Source organism: Cornus florida, unplaced genomic scaffold, assembly GCF_030987335.1.
Source record: "Cornus florida cultivar Cherokee Brave unplaced genomic scaffold, ASM3098733v1 CherokeeBrave_3.0.0_Hap2_Chr08, whole genome shotgun sequence".
NCBI lineage: Eukaryota > Viridiplantae > Streptophyta > Magnoliopsida > Cornales > Cornaceae > Cornus > Cornus florida.
The window spans coordinates 9925629-9940000 of NW_026775578.1; the positions used below are offsets into that span (position 1 = coordinate 9925629).

General features: G+C 43.0%; 1 protein-coding gene across 1 annotated transcript; it reads left to right on the plus strand.

Moving 5' to 3' along the window:
- Nucleotides 1–713: 713 nt before the first annotated feature.
- On the plus strand, nucleotides 714–2479 carry LOC132269312 (cytochrome c oxidase subunit 3). Its single transcript, XM_059770463.1, has one exon. It carries the CDS (start codon nucleotides 1548–1550, stop codon nucleotides 2343–2345), a length of 798 nt encoding a protein of 265 aa, XP_059626446.1. The 5' UTR covers nucleotides 714–1547; the 3' UTR covers nucleotides 2346–2479.
- Nucleotides 2480–14372: the final 11893 nt, after the last annotated feature.

The window sequence follows — 14372 nt, forward strand, 5'->3', positions numbered from 1 at the left end:
TGCAAAATCACGTCTCACCACTAATAGGATTTTGTTTTCTTTGAAAAAAAAGAATTATAAGTGTTAAAAAATTATTGTATACCTCCCTAAATGCATCCTATTTAAAAATTAGAAATTCAATTTATTTTTCTCAGACCCCTTTGTCACAAATTGTCTCATCTTCCTTCTTATTCTTATTCTTCTTCTTCTTCTTATTATTTTTCAGATTTTAACTAATTGTAAACACATTTCAATTACTCATCAATATCATAATAACTCGCACAATATCCTATTTCTAGTTCTACTATAATAACAAAAATTTATTGACGTAATAAGGAGATTGATTACCAAACATACTATTATTCTATTAAATTTCATATTTCCTTTGTAAATTAGTTTTTTTTCTTAGTGTTTTCTTTAATATTGCTATTATTATAGCATCATTACTATTATTTTTCATTATCATCAAAAATTAATTTTTTTTTAATCATTATGAAGTGATAGATGCAATTTTCTAATATATATATATATATATATTTTCAAAGAAAACAAAAATTCGAATTAGTGGTGGTGATACGTGATTTTCAAAGATGAACAAATTTTTATTTTTATTTTTTTGGTACTTACCTTTTATTATTGTAATTAGTGGTAGTGGTAAATATTAAATTTGGAAATTATAAATAGTGATAGTGGCTCTTTATTAAAAGGAAAATATATAGGTGGGTTTGGAACTTTGATCTCTTGTTTCGGAGAAATAAGTGGCTCACGAGGAATGGAAAGAAACATATTCTATTTGATCTCGAAGTCCTCATATAGCACTTCTGTAAATCCTGGATGGGGGATCGCTTGTAGGAATGACATAATGCTAATCCATGTTCCACACGGCCAAGGAAGCATCGTTTTTTAATCTCATTATGACTTGGTCGTCCGGAAGAGATTCTTTCTCCTCGATCAGAATAGTGTCATGGAAGGCACTACAAGAAAGATATACTCCTTTTCAAATCGCCGAAGACGGACGTTCAGAAAGGTTCTCGAGATTCTCCATTTCTCTAAAGCAAGCAAGCATACCAATACTGAGTAGGTAAAGGATGATGAATATGGAGTTCCCACAGGGGAGGAATAGTGCGGGAAGGTCACGATACCAAGCCTAGCCACTAGGAGAGTCCGCCCTTCCCACGTGTCAAGTTTCATAAATGAATGCAGCCTCAACCAGAGAGATCAACCTGCGCCTTTCTTTTAGGCCGCCGGCGGCGCAGAACGAACTAATCCTAGACCAGCAAGTTTTCCGAAACCGAACTGAATGGAATTGTTACTTTCCTAAAATGCTTGCTGAAAATCAAAGAAAGAAGGCCCATTTTCCCACGTAGTTCGTCGGTCAAACCAACGATTCTCTTCTCAAAGTAATAGAGAGCTCTTTTTCTAGTTAGACTTCTATCAATGCAATGAAAGAACCATCCCTTCCTATTTCTTTTTCCTGTCAGATAGAAAGAAAATCCCCCAAGAGCCCTTCTTTACCACTTTAGGGGGTGAAAGGGGGGTTTACATACAACCGAGAGGCAAAGTGGTTGATGATTGAATCTCAGAGGCATTATTCTCATTTGGTAGATCCAAGTCCATGGCCTCTTTCGGGTTCACTCGGAGCTTTGGCAACCACCGTAGGAGGTGTGATGTACATGCACCCATTTCAAGGGGGTGCAACACTTCTCAGTTTGGGCCTCATATTTCTCCTATATACCATGTTCGTATGGTGGCGCGATGTTCTACGTGAATCCACGTTGGAAGGATATCATACCAAAGTCGTACAATTAGGACTTCGATATGGTTTTCTTCTGTTTATCGTATCAGAGGTTATGTTCCTTTTTGCTCTTTTTCGGGCTTCTTCTCATTCTTCTTTGGCACCTACGGTAGAGATCGGAGGTATTTGGCCCCCAAAAGGTATTTGGGTTTTAGATCCTTGGGAAATCCCTTTTCTTAATACCCTTATTCCCTCTTCATCCGGAGCTGCCGTAACTTGGGCTCATCATGCTATACTCGCGGGGAAGGAAAAACGAGCAGTTTATGCTTTAGTAGCTACCGTTTCACTGGCTCTAGTATTCACTGGCTTTCAAGGAATGGAATATTATCAAGCACCCTCCACTATTTCGGATGGTATTTATGGTTCTACCTTTTCCTTAGCAACCGGCTTTCATGGTTTTCATGTGATTATAGGTACTCTTTTCTCGATTGTATGTGGTATTCGCCAATATCTTGGTCATCTGACCAAGGAGCATCACGTTGGCTTTGAAGCAGCTGCATGGTACTGGCATTTTGTAGACGTGGTTCGGTTATTCCCATTTGTCTCTATCTATTGGTGGGGAGGTATATGAAGGAACGAATCAGTGGATTGAGGAATGAAAGCTCGAAGACAAAGAGAACCGGGATTTTCCAAAGAATAACTGCTGCTTTTCTACTCCCTTTTCTTATAATATACAAAAAACTCTATTCCACTTTCCTACCAAATCTCTCTTTATTCTGGCACATAAATGAAAGGATCGAAGAGATTATGGCAGATCATGTTCACCAAGAAATGACCCGAAATTGGATCTTGGTCTATTTGAGATTGTTCCTTTTAATCGTAATCAAAGATGTTTTCTTGTCTCTCGTTTCTTTTCTGAACAAATCGAAGAACCTAATGGATCGAACTTGAACTCCGGGTGACTTTACAGAGGAACCCCGGGCGGCAAAGCGGTTGGTGGATCCAACCACAGGAAAAATAGGGTTTCGCTAAATAAACGCAGAAATTCAAAAATGATTCAAAAACCTCTGGGGCTTTTTGAAGCTACAAGCGAGGGATCGACAAGATTCTTCGAAAGCGAAGCTTCCCTCGGTATCGGACGTGAATTTCATATGTGGATCATCCCCCATCTTGCTGAGGGAATATAGCAGTTTCGCATCCTTCCTTGCCTATACTCGTCTGCAAAGGATCAGACTCATAGGACCACTACTTCTTCATATTCATGGCATGCCCTATTTTGTGATCTTTTGGTGCATTGAAACTAATGCTGTGTGAATCCGACCGAGTGAGTGGCTAAAATGGGTCCAATTTCGACTAAATGAAGTAAAAGAACGTGCTTTCGAAACATGGAACCAAGGGGCCCTCTTCGGTATCCCCAAAAGAGGAACGACCCTTTTATTGGCTCGTGGAACAACTCAAAGGGGAGATCAAGTGATGCAGGCATAAGGGGTGAATTCGGAGCGAAAGGAACCTTCAGGTGCTTGTTGCATCTCAATCTTCTTATTTGATCTTTACTTTACAAGTCAATCCTTTCACAACTTGGAGAGGAGGCTATTTCTCAAGGGAAACTTTCGGAAGAAATCCAATATTTCTCCATTGCTGTAGTTGTAAGTTCTTCCTTTCTTCCTTAATCATAAAGGATTTTAGACTACCCCGGTTGCCGACTCCCCGGCGAGCTTTTCGTCTCTCTTAGCTGGGCGCTCTATTGGTCGCGGAGGTTCCTCGAGCTACGATCTTACTTTTGACAGATGGACAAAACTCCTCTTTCTATAAGAAATTAGAAGTTGGTGGGATCACGTAAACTTAGGATCTTAGGGGTCTATTCTTATCTATTATCTACTCCAGGCAAGTGATAGGCGAACTGGTTATCAAGCACTTCCCAACCCAATATTCCATTTGATAGTTCTTTTGAATACGTAAAATCTTTGTTTGATCCTGGCTCAGGAGGATGACTTCCATGCGTCAACCCTCTTTTGACTACTATATTTGCCCATTAAAGGCTGCTGCTGAACTGAAGAACCAAGGAACCTTGTTGAACAGTTAGCGGATCCCAGGATAGTCTTGCCGCCCATGCCACCCCATCTTTTCCGGTTATCTTAGCTAGAAGAGTGTCACCAATTACGCATCCCCTTGGAGTGATTTATGGAATGTCAGTCTTTCTCAGAGCATGGGAGAATAATAGTTTAAAAGAAAGTACATCGTAATGGGTATTAATACACCATACGGATAAGGGCAAGGGAGCTTTTGCCCCAAAGACTCCTCTTCAGGAGAGATGAAAGCGAGGTTATGCTCCAGAGAAGGCAGCAGGTTTAGATAAGGGATCCGCAACTGTCTTGGAATTGAACCCAATGTCCGCTACTCCGATCATATAAGAGAAGGTGAGGAAGCTAAACAAAAGGAATCAATGCTTGGTAGGCTAAGGACGTTGAAGTACTTTCTTACTTAGTGTGATCCTGCGGGAGGGAAGAGAAAGAAGCAAAGATAGGGGAACACCTTACATAGGGCTATAACGTTGCTTCACGCTACAGGAGATGGTCATATGAGCTGTTTTGCTTTAGTGCTAGAAGAGGTTGAGTTGCTTAATTTATGGGCAGAGGAGGGAAAGGGGTTGGCTTGTTAGAGAGGTCACTTGCTGAGGCATTCCTGTGGGAAGATGGCTCAAGAGGAAGATGCATTCGGCATGCTATTTAGGGTAAGTAACCAAGGAAGGATGAGCTATCCGGGAATTTTCTATCAATGCTTGATGATGGCTGCTTTCTTGTTTTGGGTTTCTCCCCGCACATGAAACTAGTGCTTTTCTGTCTCTTCCCTTTACACCCTTTTCTATTTATTGGTTTTCTTCACCACTGCTCTGACTTCTTCACATTCCGTCCCTCTATTCCCGTTCCATCTGAGCGCGAGTCCTTTCCTGAGTCATAACGGGGAATATCCCACACCTTCTCTCTGACTATAACCCTTTGCCACCAAACGTGCTTTGTACCTTGCATCTTCAACACCTGGAGTTCCTTCATTTTTCTTGAAGACCCATTTGCAACCAACAATCTTCTGGCCTTTAGGAGGTTTCACTAGCTCCCATGTCTGATTCTTGTGAAGAGATTCAATCTCCTCATTCATAGCAACAGTCCACTTGGCAGATTCATTTCCTGTAACAGCTTCTTGGTAGGTGGAAGGCTCTTTATCTTCAATATTTTCTGCCACAGACAAAGCATAAGCAACTAAATCTGCATAAGCATACCTCTGAGGAGGTTTAATCTGCCTTTTCTGTCTCCCTGTAGCAATACTGTACTGTTGCTCATCTGATACTTGATCATCCTGCACCTCTTCAACATTTGGCTGAACTGGAGTGTTGACTTGTTTCCCTGGAGCTTCAAAGTCATGCTCCACCTGCTGCTTAACACCCTGAGATTCACCTGTAACAAAAGACTCCTTTCTCGGGTGAAGTAAAGCAAACTCATCAAAAGTAACATCTCTGCTGGTAATAAACTTAGGTGACTTAGGATCAGGACACCACAACCTGTATCCCTTCACCCCGGATGCATAGCCAATAAAAATACATTTCTTGGCTCTAGGCTCAAGTTTTCCTTCATTAACATAAGCATAAGCAGGACATCCAAAAACTCTTAAATTAGAATAATCAGCAGGAGTACCAGACCATACCTCTTTCAGGTGTTTTGCACTCAATAACAGTCGATGGTGACCTGTTCACCAAATAGCAAGCTGTGTTGACTGCTTCAGCCCAAAATCCCTTGGACAACCCAGCATTGAAAAGCATACAACGAGCTCTTTCCAAGAGAGTTCTATTCATGCGTTCTGCTACACCATTCTGTTGTGGAGTCTTTCGAACTGTATGGTGTCTGACAATGCCTTCATTACTGCAGAACTCGTCAAACTCTTCTGAGCAAAATTCTAAACCATTATCTGTTCTGAGACGCTTGATCTTCTTTCCGCTCTGCTTTTCAATCATGGCCTTCCACTGCTTAAACTTAAGGAACACTTCATGTTTTTGCTTCAAGATATAGATCCAGACTCTCCTGGAGAAGTCATCAATGAAAGTCAACATATATCGAGAACCACCAAGAGAGGGAACTCTGGAAGGACCCCAAAGATCTGAATGAATATAATCAACAGTGCCCTTGGTCCTGTGAACAGCTGTACTGAACTTGAGTCTTTTCTGCTTGCCAAAGACACAATGCTCGCAAAAGTCCAGTTTTCCCGTCTTCTGTCCACCTAGCAAACCTCGTTTGCTCAATTCTGTCAAACCCCTCTCACTCATATGCCCTAAACGCATATGCCATAGATGGGTAGTTTTGAATTCTTTCTAAAAACCCGTGTTTTTGGCCTCAACCTCAATTTCCCTCTGAGACCTAGTCTCTTTTTTCAAAAGTGTGATCTCATATATACGGAAAATGAGTCAAATTCTCTTACATAATGCAATTCCTAATATCTTCTTTTGTTTGCCCGGTCCGGTTCACCAGGTTTGACCACTACAGTTCGGAATCCTAGTTTCATCATCTTTTTACTAGGGTTCGCTCCAAGCTTGGAAGTCAATAGAAAGAGAGTTAGAGACCCACCTGGAAGAACGGACTTAGGGTTCCCCTCATTGCTTTTCGTGTAGTATGACCTGGTTGCTTATGGAAAAACTCTGTTTGGGGGTTCGTAAGGGGAATGACCCAAAAGATTGATTGACGGCGGTTTGTGACTAAAGAACATGGCCTACTAATATTTCTCTTCTTGAATGGGTTAACCTTCTCGATAGAAGATACACGGATACCTACTCCGACTCACACACGTATTGGAAGAGGATTCATATGTCACATCATTCTCACTTCGTTTCGCCTATGATCAATGCGGAGGTTTTGCTCTATTTCAACCTGGTCAAAGAAGCGAAGTTATGGAATTGAACAGATGATCTCCTTCAACTGGCTGGGACCACCCTTTCTATCTTATTAGTAAAGCGCTAACGAGCAAGAATTTGGGAAGTGGACTGACAAGAGTTTTTTTGGAGTTTGATCGTTCGCTCCGATCTACGAAAGTGATGGAGTTTGCTGTAAATAGCCAGTCAGAAATGACAGAGGTGCTCCTTTTCACCTGATGGTGATTTGATCTGATCTCCTCTTGTAGAAGGGCCAACTCGTGTTGGGGCGGAACCCCAGATTACTCGTTGCTTAGTGGGGAGTCTGCGTCCGATCGATCCACCACGATCACCGGACACCTTTCGACTTGATACGCGCTTGCTGTTTGCTTTCACCTTCTTTAACCCTAAACTCTAAATGGAAAGAGATTGACAGCCCCAGATTCAAGGATAAAACAAGGTTCAACATGCGTGTGTTAAACATATAGCTAGCGCTCCTTCTGAGCCGGGATCAAAATCTCGTATAAGATAAGAGAGATTTGCATTTCTATTCACCACAGGTTCTTTTTCTTTTTTCTTTATTTAATGGCTTGCAGTCGATCCTCAACATTTCTATTCTATGCGCATGATCGTGACCTTTAAGCCACTAGATACCTCTCTCTCGGGTGTTTTCCTATCGCTACCCCAATCAGAGGTTTAAAGCCCTAAATAAGGTCATAGAGACCACCAAGCAAATTCAACCCTTCCAATGTATCGACCCCTGCCCTACCCTTCTGTTTCAGCTTTTTCTTTCGCTGGACAAGCGAGCGCAACCTACTTAGAACGGGCGGCTCACTATCGATTATCACAAAGCTTAGGTGGGGTTCGGGTTGGCGAGACTGATAGGGACAATTCCCATGGTATTCATTGCACAAGAGTTGACCCCTTCCTATAAAATAGGTTTACCAGCCAAAGAAAAAGGCATCTCTGAAACTCTACAGGATGTTATGGCAGGCTATTCTATCTGAACTGGAACTTAAGAAAGTGGCAACTGAGGTGACTCCGCTAAGCTAGCGCGCTTATCAAAGTCAATCAATCTGTCGTGCTTGATTGAGGTTTACCAAATTGGGAAGGGGTGGGTTCAACTTGAGGATCCAATCTTTTCCGGTCTGAGAAATAGACCCCCTCGCGGATCTACTCAAGAGACTTCGAAAGCAAGTGAATATCTCTCTCTTTTCCTTTTTCTCTTTATTAGAGCTAATAGAGAGAGTTTTTACTTTGGTCTTGAAGAGCCTACTCTACTTTCGGCTCTGTTAGCTAGGAGCGCTATTATAGGGACGCGCGGTTTATAGATAGACTATCTTACTTAACGCAACTTTTCTTTCTAGACACAATTCTCCGCCGGATTCGCCGCCTCGCTTTATCACAATTAGCCGAATCTTCTTTTCTTTCATTTTGTGAATGTGTATTAGGGCATCCAGCTTCTTGACTTTCCAAACTAGGTGTGTGTATAGGGGTTGTCTTTGTTCTAGAGAAAGGCCTTTCATCCTTGTGGACGGACGTCAAGTTAAGAGCACGCTTTCCCATAGTAATTCGACCTACTTGTTACGCCATAACCTATTTCTATCTATTTAGTGAATTGCTTTCCCCTTGTCATTGTTGGTGTGGCACTCCTGTTCCAACAAAGCAAGCAAGCTTGTCTATATTAACAATGGGGGAACACATAGAGAGGCCGCTGTTTCATGGTTGCTGGTTGTGACCTTCTCTCGAAGATAGAAGGGAAGCTTGCGTGTTTGGCTGTTAAATAGTATGAAGAAGTGGGGGTTGCCTTCTCTTTCTTGGCTTATCGCGTTGCCCAGGAATTTCCTATTAGACAAGACTCTCGAAATAGCTACGCGAAAGAAGAGCCGATGCAAATGAACTCCTCGCTCAAGAATCGCAACTATAGATCATCCTATAATAACTACAAAGGATTTTCGTTTGGTTCAGGTGCAAAACCCCTAACTATGTCTCCCGTTGGGAATAGAAGCGGTTGAGCGCTGCTGCCTTATCGGCCCTAGGCGTGGCGGGACGCAACGAGCCAGTTCCTTCGTACCCTCGATTCACAGCTGGAATGTCGTTAAGGAGTTATGAGAAACGGTTTGTTACGGAAGGCTTTTGAAGCTGTTTTCTTGAATTCCATGTCATTCCGAAACTTCATAATTTAGAAGCTTATTACCCGCAAGAAGAGGCATCTTGAGTGAAGGACACAGGATCCGAAGCATCCATTTCATTGTCATCTGACCTAATTGAAGCGCTAGGATAACTAGGCAGCTCGAGATGATTATGAGGGTAGGTGACCAATCAATCTTTCGTTGCACAACCTTTGAGAATATTCTCACTTTCTTGACAGAAGGACCAGCTACAAAATAGTTCGTCTAAGGGGTCTATCTCGATTTTCAGATGATTGATTTTCATTTGTTCTTGCAGAAAAAGAAAGACAGAACTAATGGGCATAAGATTCACGATTTGATTTCCTTATTCCAAGTCGGCAATCAATCAAACCTTCCTAAGGGTCCCGGATCCGATGCTTGAAGCCGCCACTTCAGAAGATAAAGATAGGTGAAAAGAACCCTATTTAGGTAGGGTGTTAGGGAGTGAGGTCTTTTTTCTCGGCCTATCATGATTCGCCTACTTGGAACTTTAGGTTCCCCACCCGGTCTCTATCATCCATACCCGGCCCGGCTGTTAGCAGTGGAGCAGGGGAAGACGAGCTCGCAGGGTGACTTTTGAGTGTATAGTCTGATCGTGCTGTAATGAGGAGAAAGCCATGTATGGAAATATGGAAAAGCGAAAGCTTCTTCTTCCTTTCTTTTCTTCGTGAACGAAATATGAATGCAAATAGGGAGTGGAATCGTCTGGAGCAATCTTGGCACGTCAAATAAAGATAAGAAGGGTCTAGACAGACTGGCTAGAGAGAGGAAAGGCGCAAAAGTGTTGAAGTCTCGGAGGTTGTCGGAGCTTGAAGGCCCGGGAAGGAGAATTGCCTATGTGATCCTACTTATTATAGTCTAATAGCCTTTGTTGGGGCATTTTCACCGAAAAAAACCTCTGAGAATAGGAATTGTTACCAAGTTTGACAGAAAGTCTCTTTATTCTTCGCACCACTCGCCTTTGAACTAAGGACCACCAGCCAACTCATTGGATTGTGGGATGACCCAAAAAGCATTCAAGGCCTATCTACTCAATACGCCAGTCCTAGATTTGCTCAATTTCAGCTTGCTTGTTATGACCAATACCATCCAATTTCCAGTAGCTATCCCTAAGCGTCCGTCGAGAGCGAAGTAGAGACCTTAGTTTCCGTACTTCCGTCGCCTATGTAGCCGGTCCCCTCGATCCGAGGATTTCTCTTTGCTTAGGGGCGAGTATGCGCTTTACCTTATACCGATCGGAGATCTTAGGCAAGCGGGTATTATTATAGTCAATGAATCTCCTCACCTTCTACGTGGCAGGTTACCCAATCAATCCCCGTCTACCCGCGCGATATCTGTTTCTCGCTTTTTGCTGGTTGTTCCCTTCTCGATCTCAGAGACAAGGATCACTACGGAGACTCACACGTAATCGAAAAAGTGCAGTCGCATATAGATGGAGAGGAAGAAAAAGTAGTGTTGTGACTCAAGCGAGATGTGGAAACTGAGCTGATTGAAGTCTATTGTCGGAATTGACTCACCACGGAAATTGGAGCCAAGCTGAACCCTGAATGGAAGCGAAGAGAAGAGTCCGTTCGCGCGGAATAGAAGAATTCCAAGTTAGATAGCTGCTTCATTGGAATAAGAACGAAGATTTCCACCTACCATAGAATAAGAAGCTGGGAAAGAGGCAGAGCAGAATTCATATAGGGAATGGGACTATGGAGGGTAAGGTTCTTGCTGGTAAGCTTGTTCTAGGGAAGCTTCTCCCACATGAAAATATGTGAGTCCGAGGGGGAAGGACGATATCTACAGAAAGAAAGGCCTCACCATACCTGAAAGAGTGCTACGTCACAGCCAAGAAGAGTGGCGGGTTACGAAGATGAAGGCTGGTATTGATTCAATGACCAGGTTGCAATAGAGGAAAACCTCTTCTTGGGGCAGCGAGAGGATGAAACCCGAAAGATGGTCATCCAGAGGACCAAGCAAATCAAACCCTTTCCATTGGGAGTCTCTCACCGCTCCCTTTGACAAAGAGAAATAGAGTTGGCATATTGATTTTCCCAAGGGCTAAGGAAAGCTTCCCTTATAGATCGAAGATCCCTGGCTCTCTCCTTTCTTTAGGCAAATGAGTCTATCCCGCTTCTAACCGAAGATGAACAGCACTCCAAAGTGAAACCAATCATGAAATTAGGGCTATGTCCACTCACTTCAGAGGCCCATATAGAAGTAACCCCTGCCTTTGACTCCTAACTCTTTCATCTAGGAAGCTAGCTCATAGCGCCTAGGAATTAAGTTTACACGTAGAATCTTGGATGTGCTGTCCTCCCTTTTTCTGTGGGAGTCTCAAGAAAGAAAGCCTGAAACTAGTCTCCTACGTCTTCAAGCTGTTATTTCTGACTTTTGTTTGAATCTTGTGTCTCAGCAGGGTTAGAAGTAGCTGCTCCAGTGACCAGAGGAGCCGAGTGATGAGTTGCCAACAGTCCGAAGAAGAAAAAGATCCTACCTAGCCTAGTTGAAGCAAAACAGACTAGTAGACGCAGATATAGGTGATTGATGTGTGAGGGACAAACATACATAAACGTACTTGATTGACATGAAACGATGAGAAGGAAAGGAGAGAAATGACTCAACACAAGTACATCAGGGAGAAGAACCTCTTAGCATAGTATCTAATAACTGTTAGCTCACAATGGGTATGGGATCTACGTGACTATTCTTTAGTGTCGGAATTGGCTTGTTCAACTGATCTCGGTTTTGAAGACCAACCTTGATCAGTTTTTCAAATCCCCGTAGACCAACATTCTGAAGAGTGAGAGGGACAAGGTCAGGTAAGGAATTGGTCGCCGATACGGGCACTTCTCTGTAAATTACTGGACGTGCCAAGATTTCTCTTTCTCCAACTGATTCCTGTTCTATTCTTTCTCGATGCTTATGATGCTGTCATTGCTATACTTTTGGGGTCTGCACCCAGAGCCTAGTTTCAAACAGTTTCATTACCACTCTTATTAGCTAAGCATCATATGGCAAAACCTCTCATTAGCTGGCCAGTCCCCGAACATAGAATCTTTAAGAAGAGTCATTCAATAATATAGTGTGTTAGGGGTGAGTCGACTAATAAAGAGACCCAACAAGTACGAGTAGAAAGCTAAGCTTAATGGTTTGAACGAAGCTTCGAAGACTCTTATAGGAGGTGCTCCAGAAATCAGGTACGGGCGTCGCTTCTTAATCCAAGGGCTACTGGGGCGGAACTTGGACAAGTGTCAGTTTAAGGCTGAACTGAAGAAGTGAAGGGATGAGTAAGCCTCACCACAGACCAGCCAAGCACAGATTCTGACTATCACTACAACCAATCCCGTGAGCTAGTTGGCTACCTCTTTTTCCTTCCCATTACAGAAGGGAATGGAGTTCACTGCCAGACAAGCAAAGCCGGACCATGAATCAGATAGTGCGAGTCAATCGGTCGTGCTTGAGGCGAAGCGAGAGCAAGCACAGGCTTCTAATAACATAGGCAGAAGGTGGAATACCTGGTGAAGAATCAACAGTTTTTTCATCTAATATAATTTGTCTTTCTTTTCATTGTGTAGAGTATAACTTCGAAACCTTCCCTTGAATGAGAAGTAGTGAATCAGGATCTAAGGAGCAAGCTGTGTACTTGTATACTTACGCTATTGTTTAATCGTTCTTGTTCACATAGTGACCTCGCCCTTCTTTCAATCAGGGCAGAAGCGGCAGGATAGGACTCTAAGCATCCTGAAGAAGAGGAAGAAGTCCATTCTCCCTGAGGCTTTAGGTATCGACACACTCCTCCCATGCCTTTATTTCCATATCAATACTTCTTCGCGAGGTCAATCAAAAGGTAGGGGAATGCGGAAGACGCTATCTACAGAAAGAAATGCCTTAGCAACATACACCTATTTGGCGCTAGCGAGGGAGGGTCAGATTCTATTAAGTAAACAAATGACGGGAAGACACCGCTATAGCGAAGCTACTAACCGGAGAGTCTTTCTACGAAACCTGAAAAGGGGACTCTTTCTGAGAAGTGAAATGTTGAATGGTTTGGCACTTCCAAGTCTACGACGCTCAGCTAAATAGCTAAATCTAGATTCTAGGCAGGCATTGTTCGGGAAATCTTGCTTCATCGACCATGAACTTTCTCGGGGAATCTTACCCAAATGTTGGCGTATCTGACTCACTTTATCGCTACGCTTGAGCTGCTATTTCAATATGTAGCCGAATCCGCTGCAACATGTAGCTACATCTGCTGCATTTGACTATGAAATGGATTGCTTCATCTGGTTCATCGACTTATCGAAGACCAGTAAGGGAGTGTTGTAGAATCTTATTCAAGCTTCTTAGTATCGGACTCGCCTGCTAATATAGGTATGGAATTTTTCTCTGAATCTGGTTCACGCTTCGGGATCATCTGCCTCTCAAGCTTCGTCGTTGCAATGGAAAAAGAGCCATCTTCTGGCAACTGAGTTTATCCGCTTCTCAATGATTCAAATGCCCTTCTCTGGACATTCCACTTCCTTTGTCTTCTTGCTTGACTTTGCCCCTCAACCTCATATCTTCCAGCAGAAAGTCCACTTTTGACTCAACAAGCCCCCATAAAGTCATATTTCTTGTACTGGTGGCTACTCCCTTCAAATACCTCTAGCGTTGACCGATGCCTTTCTTCTGATGAGCTATTTCCTACTACGTTCCATCCACGATTGGCGACTATCCATTCTTGCCCGCTGTTCATATAACCTTTGTGTTGGTTGCATCAAAGTACGAATGGCTGTTGTTTTGACGAGCAGGGTAGCACTAATATTCATGAAAATCTCAATCTTGATCATCTCCAAAAGGCTTTCATAAGAATGCTATTTCATCAATTCAAAATGAACCGGGGTGACAACAGGAAATTCCCTGGGGTTATCAGGAGCGAAGCGGCGACGTTCCATCATTAATGGAGAGAGTTTCCCCATAGAACGGTGCGCAAAAGCTTGCTGCAAATGAGGCTCAAGCTCAACGTAGGGTGAAAAATGGGCTCTTCTACTTCTATTAAGTTCTTTGAAAATTGCCACACAGAAAGAGTTTTGACCATGGTCAGCTATGTTTCATTAAACCATCGGCTTTCTCTCTCCTTGCACCAGTGCGTGAGACTTTCGTTGCTTCAATCTGAGTTTGTCACTCCTTTCTACGTCCATACAATCGCTATCAAATCCTCATGGAAAACCTCTGTTTGGGGGGTTCGAAAGGGGAATCTACAAAAGATGGATTCACTGCGGTTTGTGACTAAGTAACCACAGCCATAGAAGAGAATTTCGCTAGAGCCTTAGGGAATAGAGATCTGAGCATTGAGAGGCGAGGGTCCAACAAGTGGAGCAGACATATGGCTGACTGTCCTAACAAGAATGAAGATCGGGACGATGGATCGTTCCTCCATATTCCTAAAACCGGAACGAGGCGGACCTGGCGAGCAGCAGGAGCCTCCTCCTTCGCTGGTTGAATTCGCTCGGGTCTTTTAAGCATCCCGTGGCTACGAAGTGTAACGAATAGATGTCGAAATGGCTAGGACGGTACCGGCTTGGCCGCACCTTTTATCTTATTAATAAGAAGTTCAGGGGATTGCCTG

Bases quoted from the DNA above. Each gene is read 5' to 3' on its own strand.
- LOC132269312 (XM_059770463.1), top strand. From the start codon at position 1,548: ATGATTGAATCTCAGAGGCATTATTCTCATTTGGTAGATCCAAGTCCA.